The sequence below is a fragment of the Protomyctophum bolini genome (genome assembly GCF_963924005.1).
Source record: "Protomyctophum bolini genome assembly, chromosome: 17".
In the NCBI taxonomy this organism is placed as follows: domain Eukaryota; kingdom Metazoa; phylum Chordata; class Actinopteri; order Myctophiformes; family Myctophidae; genus Protomyctophum; species Protomyctophum bolini.
The window spans coordinates 16,181,781-16,191,351 of record NC_137878.1 but is presented as its reverse complement, the minus strand read 5'-3'; the positions used below and the strand labels follow the sequence as shown (position 1 = coordinate 16,191,351).

The window sequence follows — 9,571 nt, the reverse complement described above, 5'->3', positions numbered from 1 at the left end:
TGTTTGGCCCACATAGAAGAATACAAGTTGTCCACCATGAGATACATTTAAACACATAATATTCAGCCACAGTGCACGAGTATCACCACAACCCCACAAGTCCCACCCTGCATCAACTTCAAACTAAACAGAACGCGTCTGAAGCAACATTTACCGTTTCCTCTTCTTTTTTTAAAGTTCATTGTCATTTCTCTCCTTTCTTTTGAAAAACAAAATGATACTGAACATGTCGTCCATGTCGGAGAGAGAGAGGGAGAACAGAGATGATGGTGATGATGGCTTGGAATGTGAGGTGAATACATACTGGCTTGGGAGCAGCTGACGTGGCTGATGATGATATTTGGGACAGAGGAGGAACTTAACTGAACTCCTTTCTTTCCCTCTCCAAATGCTCCCTTTGCTCCCTCCCCTCCCCTCCCCTCCCCTCTCACACATAGATGGCAGTCCGCGAGATGACCGAGCCGTCCCGCTGTGACTCCATGTCGTCATCGAGGTACGCATCCACCTCCTCCTCCTCGGGCTCCTCGCCGTGGCCCCGTCGGAGGTGGTACGCCGCCGGAGCCGCCATGCCGCTCACGCTCCCCCCTCCTCCCCCTGCTCCCCCCATCACCACCACGCCGCCTCCGAAGCGGTCGTAGCGCTCCTCTTCGTCCTCCTCCTCGTCCTCCAGGCTGTCGTCCAGGGTGCTGTCGTTGAACTTCCTCCGCCGCTCCGCCTCGTCCGCGTCTCCTCCCCCCAGCAGGACGTCGTGGGCGGTGGGCGTGCTGCCGCTGCCCAGCGAGTGGAGGTGATGCGGGTGGTGGTGGTGGTGGTGGTGCGGGTGGTGGTAGTCGTTGGCCTTCTCCGTCAGCGTGCCCGTGGCGTCGCAGCCCTCGCGGTACGTGTAGATGGGCCCGTTGTTGTTGCCGCCGCCACCGCCAGGCCCCCCTGTCCCGTTCTTGCCGCCGTCACCAGGGCTACCGGCGAAGCCCAGCAGGCGGGCTTTGTGGCCGCCGCCGGCGCCGGCCCCTCCCCCGCCTCCGCTGCCCGTGGACGTCACTGAGTCCCCGTTGGCCCCCGGGTAGCCACGGCGCTGCCGCCGCCGGCCGCGGGCCAGCAGCGCGGCCACCAGCCCGCCGACCGACAAGAGGGCCAGGAGGGAGCCTATCACGGCGCCCGCCACCATGCCGGCACTGGAGGGGTCCGCCAAGGCCTCTGTAGAGGGGAAGGGGGTGGGGTCGGGGGTGTATGTGGATGGGGATGACATAATGGAGGTGGTGTAGGGGGGTGGGGGGGAGGGAGAAGGTAATGGTGGTTTTGTAAGAACGTCTTGCATGGTGGTTAGTAGCAGTGGTAATGTTCTTCTTTAAAGTGTGCAGTCTTCTTACTACTGTAACCCCTTGGTGAGGGTACATTCAGTCACAGCTGGGATCAGGGCGAACGGGACTCCGTTCTTTTGCTCTCCACAAGGCCCAGGTTGCCCAGCCACTCTCTACATGTACAGTGTATGCACGTCATATCCACGCTGGCACTTTAGCTTTTGTTGACTTTTCCCTCTGACAACCGAGGCAAAGCCTTCACTACTTGTAAACGTCCTTTGTCTAAAACAGCAGTTCATATTTGGTGTGAGCCAGGTTTGCCTATGCACTCTTGTTTCAGTTGAAGATTGAAACAAACACAAAACACAGCAAAAGCAAGAGGAAAAGGTAACAGCGTCGGCGGTGGTTGTTTGTTGCCCTGTGTTGCCCATGGGCCAGAAGTGTCAAGCCATAGACAAACAGCACAGAGAGGGGACAGGCGAGGAGGACAGACAGGCAGAGAGGTTACGTGGAACAAGGACAGGATAAGTAGCAAAAAGTGGAAGAAAGGAGCTACAGTCACGTGGGGAAAGTGCCAGCAGATCAATGATCTGTACCAAAAAGCTTTTTACCTGCCTGTTCATCTGTCCAAAACCCCCGCACCCATTCCAACTCTTTATCCCCCCAATTACCTCCGATCATCCCTTTATCCTTATTCTCTCAGCCTTGTTTACCTTGGCCTTTGACTGCTTTTCGCCCCGTTTCCCAACTAAAATGGTCAGCTCAGCTGAAACGGCCGGGACCACGTCCAAACATCGCACCGATCGGAAACACACGCAGAGCGCTCACACAGCGACACACAACTCACAACAGGGCATGTTTTTTGTTTCATTTTTTCAAACAGGAATTTGGCTGCAGGGGTAGATGACATAGAGAATCGCCAGTTCAAAGAGTTTGAGGGATGCACACTGCGCCACAGAGGAGAAGTGAGTGTCAAACGGGGCCAGGGTGGAGGGGGAGAGAGAAGCCGAGCTGTCCAGAGGACGGCTAAAGCCAAGGCTAGTATAGTGACAGGGACATTTTTGTCTCTTTTTCCCTCCCTGTACAGACTGCAAGTTGATTTTCCTGCAGAGTGTGGAGACCGAATGTACGCGAGTCAGACAAAAACTGTGTGTGGTTTGTGGGGGGGATTATATGTTGTCAACACCGCACCATCCCGCATTATGCAAATCAAGTGGGGTCTTAATTTTGTCGGCAGTGCTTGCCAAAAACAAAAACAAATGGAATATACTGCGGTGAAAATCCATCCAAACACCCCAAGCAGTGCTGAAACAAGCAGCAGGGGCGGGGACTGCACGTCCTGACAGCCCTCAATAAGAGGATGACATTTTTTCAGTGAAATGACTCTGGACTTCAGATAAGGCTCTGTGTGCCGCGGCTCTGTGTGCTGCGGCCAAATGTGAGATCTGATAGGCAAAACAGCAGGCAAATGCTGCGTTTGAGAGAGCCCGCTATGAGGGATGATAAACTACATGCACTGCATATTCCTTATGCTAATGGCTTCACAAAGGGAGAGGGAAAGCAAGGACTATGGGGAGGAGAGGAGAGGAGAGGAGAGGAGAGGAGAGGAGAGGAGAGGAGAGGAGAGGAGAGGAGAGGAGAGGAGAGGAGAGGAGTGGAGTTTGGGGACTTAGAAAAGTGGAAGAGGAGAAAGCATTTGGTTAGAATAGAAGAGAGATAGTGGGATGAGGAGAGGAGAGGAGAGGAGAGGAGAGGAGAGGAGAGGAGAGGAGAGGAGAGGAGAGGAGAGGAGAGGAGAGGAGAGGAGAGGAGAGGAGAGGAGAGGAGAGGAGAGGAGTTTGGGGACTTAGAAAAGTGGAAGAGGAGAAAGCATTTGGTTAGAATAGAAGAGAGATAGTGGGATGAGGAGAGGAGAGGAGAGGAGAGGAGAGGAGAGGAGAGGAGAGGAGAGGAGAGGAGAGGAGAGGAGAGGAGAGGAGAGGAGAGCCCGACATCACTGTCTCATCACATTCCCCCAGTACACTCTCACATGAGATAAGATAAGGTCACGCCAGGCAGGGTTAGACAGACGGTTTGGGGGCGGCTGCGGCAGAGCTCCCGGGACAGCATATGATGTGTAAATTAGGGGACACAGTTTGGAGATGTCCAATTTAGGTGACAGAAGGCATTGTGGATTAGGAATTCAGCACTGGCTGTCCTAGATTTCCCCCTCTACCATAAAAACACAAAAGCTCAGAGACATGGGAATACAACGTGTGGGCCAAAAAAAACGTATTCATATTTATCGTGCCGTTTATATTTAAAGGTGCAAGGGACATTTATTGAGTGGCTGAATGAGAAACTCTCTGCAGTAATGGCGGCCCACCACAGGTTTTTCAGCGTCCCTTTTCCCCCTATTAATCAAGTCGTTAAAAATCTATTATTCCTTGAAGGCTGTAATGAACAATGCGCCTACAAAAGGCCCATTAGGGCTGGTTGTCCATTTTTCAATAAATCTGGAGTTTGCATGCAAGAGAAATGTGCAGAGGATTTCACAATTATAGTCTGGCTTCAGTCCAGAGCTGTGCAAAAAAAGGACAAAAAAGACTTAAGCACGATCAACAAATATTAATCAGTGGTGTCACAGTCTAGGACGAACTGAAAAATCCTGAGTGTTGATTTAACTCAGAGAATGTACAAATGGAACCAAAATCCATTATGATTTAGTGTGATGCTCGTCCTGATTAATTTACAAAGAAGAAAATCCTTCTACATTCTGCATGCTGCCTTATATTAAATTTCTGACTGTGTCTTGCTCTGCACTCTGACTAGAAATGGTAGGAGGATATACTGTATGATTTCATCATTCATCGCGATAGGACAGCATTTCCATTATCGGGATGATCCTTCACCCTCGCAAGAACATGGATTAAAGCAAAATACAATCTCACGGCTGAAAATGTTTGTATGCAATTGGAAAAACTGTATGAAAAGGATCGCCCCACATGTAATCCCCCCACACTGTGATTCCTAAACACGAATGACACAGGTATCATTAACTGCCAGGTGAAACAAGCGCTTATTATTATTTTTAACGTGTATGTTTCTCTGTCACAACCTCCTGCCTGTTGTTTTCGTTCGTTTCCGACGTTCTTTTGTTGGTTCACTCACTGTGTTTTGTTATGGTTTTCCTGTAGCTCATAACATTTGATGCTGTTGTCACTCGCTCCGCGCTGCAGCGTTTCAGAGTATGGGTTCAGACTTCCGTGTTGCGCCGTTTCAGGGCATAGGAGGCAGCCAATCATGACTAGGTCCCTACTAGAAGCACTAGTTTCATTGGCTTAGGCTGCCTTTCAGAGTATGGGTTCAGACTCCCATTGGTTTATGCTGCGTTTCAGAGTATGGGTTCAGACTCCCATTGGCTTAGGCAGTGTTTCAGAGTATGGGTTCAGACTCCCATTGGCTTAGGGGCAGCCAATCATGACTATAGGTCCTCAGAAGGTCGCAAAAAGAAAATGAGCAATCATAAGCCAGGTTTCCACCTGGCAAAAAATAACACAATGTGTACAATTATGATGTTCTAATGTATTGTTACTGCCGTTTACACATACTGCCAACCGGGTGAAGAAATCACAGATTGAGGCTTTAACCTTCGCTTGTATACAAAAGTATGAAATATCCAAGACAATTAATATTTTATGGAAAATGCTTCTGAACATATTGCTAATTTGACCACTACAAATGCTTAAAATAATCACCAAAGATAACCACTTCGTTCTCACCAAAACCATTCAATGCAGCCAGTATGACCACATACTGCGAGAAGGCCACTATAGTGAAGACGGAAGTGAAATGTGGAAGTGAGTCAGACAGTAACGGCTGATTACAGACATTAAACACAGCGATAACATCCGAAACCGCTCGCGCAACACGCTTCCATAGAACACATGCTGGCTTCTATGGTATCCAAAGAATGGCCACTGAGAGCCTTAATCCATACAAGTGAATTGAAAAAGCTAGTCTAGTGTGATTCATTCACTGTAACTACAGTACATTAACCATGTGCATGCTTGCATATCAGGTTGACATGCAAGTAGATTATTGTATGAATGGATTTCTCTCTCTCTCTCTCTCTCTCTCTCTCTCTCTCTCTCTCCTTGCCTACACATCTCGCTGAGTGTCTGCGAAAGTCTGAATCTGACTTTGTTTTTCACTAAAAAGGATGTTCATAAAAATATATTGTATGATGCAATAACAATATTTGTTTCACTAATATTTTAGAAAGGAGCGCCTACATGAGCAGCGGTGGAAGGAGGACATACTATTGGTCCAACTGTCATTAGACCGACAACCTACCTCAAACCCTAACCTAACTAACTAATCAGTAGCTCTCAATTAAAGGAGATAGATACTCCAGGGCAATAGCATAAACACAAAGAGCCATTCAGATTCAAAATCAGACCATCACTGCTGATGGCCTGACTTTGACACTAACTGATGATATTCAGCAAGGTGATACCTAGGTGACACTTCCCAGAGCCTATTCAACCAAACAGAAAAGTCCTCTCTAATTATATTAAACACTGTCAAAATTGCAGCTGTAGGGAAAGCTTGAATTATCCTCTTTCAATCTGTAAAGTTTTTGTTTAATAAAAATCCACCATAGAAATTTTATGAGCTACTTCCTGTCAAGAAATTATGATAATTTTCAGAGAGTATCAGAGTATGGAAGCGCTCATTATCAGTACAGCAACCTCCTGCTGCCTCCTGCATCTGCATTATGTGCACATTCAAAACAGGTGGTACGCATGGGCCGTAGCGCGCCACCGAGTGGCGCGCTACGGGCTTGTATACTGTAGGTCTGCTATTTTTGAAAAAGAAGAAAAAGGGCAGGGAGACAGCCTATGCTTCAAAGGAAAATAGGCCAGGCATACACACGCGCACGCACACAAAACATGCACTCACGCACGCATAGTCGCATACCCTCCTTCTCCTCCCTTGTCATCATCGTTGTCGACGGAGACAGCCGGGCTCGCATTAAAGCACTGAGGGTGATAAATGTCAGAGAGGCAGAGTGGCTTCTATCTGCTCTCTGCATTAGTGTCATGTACGTATAGAGGAGATTAGGGGGGAGAGAGAGAGAGAGAGAGAGAGAGACAGACACAGAGAGAGACATAGAGAGAGAGAGACAGAGAGAGAGAGAGACAGAGAGAGAGAGAGAGAGAGACGGAGAAAGCTAAATGAGGACATAGAAGAGTTCGTGTGAAAGGGGGTACAGAAAGGGATGGGTAGAAGGAAGAAGTCCTACGGAGATAGGGAGAGAGGACGGGAGGAAGGGAGGGGGGCAGGGAGAACATACAGTCTGATACAGGGATTTAAAAGGAAGAACAAGAGAGAGAGAGAGAGAGAGAGAGAGAGAGAGAGAGAGCGAGAGAGAGAAGGCACGAGAGCAAAGAGACGAGATAAAGGCAGCGAGGGTAGTGAAGAAGAAAGAGGGACACGAAATCCAAATAATCCTGTGTTGATGTTCTTGTCGCCGCCTCACCTCACTTCCTCCTAACCTGAGGAGCCAGCCCACTGTTGGAGCTGGAGTATTGAAGCCAGGCCTTTCCCTTATTATCAGAGATAAGGACCGGACTGAATGTGTGTAAATGGTTTCCCTTATTATCAGAGATAAGGACCGGACTGAATGTGTGTAAATGGTTTCCCTTATTATCAGAGATAAGGACCGGACTGAATGTGTGTAAATGGTCCTTATTATCAGAGATAAGGACCGGACTGAATGTGTGTAAATGGTTTCCCTTATTATCAGAGATAAGGACCGGACTGAATGTGTGTAAATGGTTTCCCTTATTATCAGAGATAAGGACCGGACTGAATGTGTGTAAATGGTTTCCCTTATTATCAGAGATAAGGACCGGACTGAATGTGTGTAAATGGTTTCCCTTATTATCAGAGATAAGGACCGGACTGAATGTGTGTAAATGGTTTCCCTTATTATCAGAGATAAGGACCGGACTGAATGTGTGTAAATGGTTTCCCTTATTATCAGAGATAAGGACCGGACTGAATGTGTGTAAATGGTTTCCCTTATTATCAGAGATAAGGACCGGACTGAATGTGTGTAAATGGTTTCCCTTATTATCAGAGATAAGGACCGGACTGAATGTGTGTAAATGGTTTGCATTTCTATAGCGCCTAGTGAAGTAAACGGTGCAGGAAAAGAACCCTCATTGGGCTCACTGTATCGCTCAAGGGCAGTAAGGCAGGAGGAACCAGAGATCGAACCGGGAACAGGCCAGATCCATATAATGGAGATCCAGATCCCAGGCAGAGGCTTTTGTGTTTTGAGTTTATGTGAGCAACCTGCGGCTCTGTTCATTAAAACTTTGCACTTATTCTGTGATGCCTTTTGTCTCTCCATAAATGGCCATCTCCATAATTATGAAGCTCATGACACTGCCCTCATCTAACCCTGGATATCCATACATGGATCATCACCTAGATCTGCCCCCCCCCCCCTGGTCACTAAACTGCCTCCCCCTGGCCAGCCGGGGCGCCTGATGGAGGGGAAAGGAACTGGTTGGAATAACGTGTTCCTTCCATGCGCTACGTCCAAACAGGGAAACTCTCCCCCCTGTCAGGTGTAAAGGAGCAACTTGGACACTCAGGCATGAAGGAAGCATGAGTTCAAGTCCGTTGCTTTCCCCTTGTCCCCCATATATGGGGAGTCGGGACTAGGTTGGTGGAGGGTGTGTAGAGCCCAGGATCACATTAGATAATTGAATTGACACAGGGGTGTTACACGATGTTACAAAATCGTGGGATAAAAAATATATTAAAAAAAAGACATTGCCCCCACTGCCACCCTTAGATCTATATGGAGCTGCCCTGTTCTGACATTCCATATGTTGATTTGACCTCATGAAACTCTGTACACTCAAGACACTGCCCCCGCTGCCACCCTTAGATCTCCAAATGGAGCTGACAGGTCAGAACAGGTTCCATAATTATGTTGATCTTACCCCATCAAGCCCTGTACACTTAAGACACGCTCCATATATGGCCAGTACAGAATTCAATCAATTCATTGCATATGTTGATCTGACCCCCCCCCCATGCCAAAGCGCCAGCGCTCGCCCAGCAATCTGCTGTCACCTATGCAGATGCGTGCACGCCCCTGAGGTCGCTTCTCGCCCTCAGGGCGTCTTACTGGTTGTAGCTAATGTATAGAAGGATATAGTATCCTTGTGCACAGCATGGCTTACCCACATTATAGTAATGATCATTCGGGGAATGACACGTTCTAATGTCAAAAGATGTCATATACTAATTCATGTCAAATAAATGATGTGTCTCACCTGACCGGCATATGTTTATCTATAAAATACCTTAATAAGATCATCTCATCACAGGGGTTGACAGTTGACACTAATGTCTCAGAGGTCATATTCTACTTTCACAAAGGTCATGCCCACTTACCCGAAAAGTAAATTGTCGATTATAAAATTATAGGAAAAAAGGCTGCATTTTGTTCTTCACAAATAGCAAATTATATTTAATGAAGATGGAATGCACTTGCCTGTCGGGCAACCTGAAAGCAAACTCCACTTGCCCAAACGTCTAATTTACTTGCCATGGGCAGTCGGGCAACCGCTTTTTCTAAAAAGTGTTAAATGCAAATTCATTACTAATTAAAAATGTCACGGTCTAGTAGTCAATACATTTGTGGTCCAGGTCATTTATTTTCCCCGAAAATACGTCTACTAATAGTTTTTGATACACAGTTAACACTCTTTCGACCAGGCACTCAAACGGAACCTAAAAATTCTCCCGAAAGCACTGTACTGTATCTATTAAACTGGACTTCACAACTGGAAAGGGGATCTTGGGTTTCGGACCCTATGGATAGAATCACAGAATCAACGAATGTGTGGACCACCATACCAGGTGTCTTCAATGTTTTTCAGGACCGATTGCTGACAGAGAGATGAATATAGCCGATGTACAGGCTCTCATGTGAGCTTGTAGATCTGCTATTTTGGGGCAAATGTTCCCCCTAGCATAGGGATGCTATAGTGTGACTTTAAAATAAAATGTATAATAAATATTGACAACAAGAGTAGAGTATCTTAACACATTCACATTTCAGAATATTGTTTAAAAGGAGTCTCGATAGAAAAATGACAGCAAAGGGAATGAATGTTAATGTAATCGCCTCATCTTTCCTGACTAAACTAACAAAAAGGTAAAAATTTCGGGCGGCACCGTAAGTCAGGGAAAATGATAAGGAA

At 47.1% G+C, this 9,571-nt stretch overlaps 1 protein-coding gene across 1 annotated transcript in view; it reads right to left on the bottom strand.

The window, feature by feature from the left end:
- Positions 1-427: 427 nt before the first annotated feature.
- The window catches only part of pvrl2l (PVR cell adhesion molecule related 2 like), a gene marked incomplete at its 3' end in the record, with an annotated part of 187,497 nt that continues 178,353 nt past the window's right edge, over positions 428-9,571 (bottom strand). The window contains exon 7 of the mRNA XM_080787107.1: positions 428-1,194. Coding sequence (XP_080643233.1) covers positions 428-1,194 — 767 coding nt within the window. The remainder of the gene's footprint in view (positions 1,195-9,571) is intronic.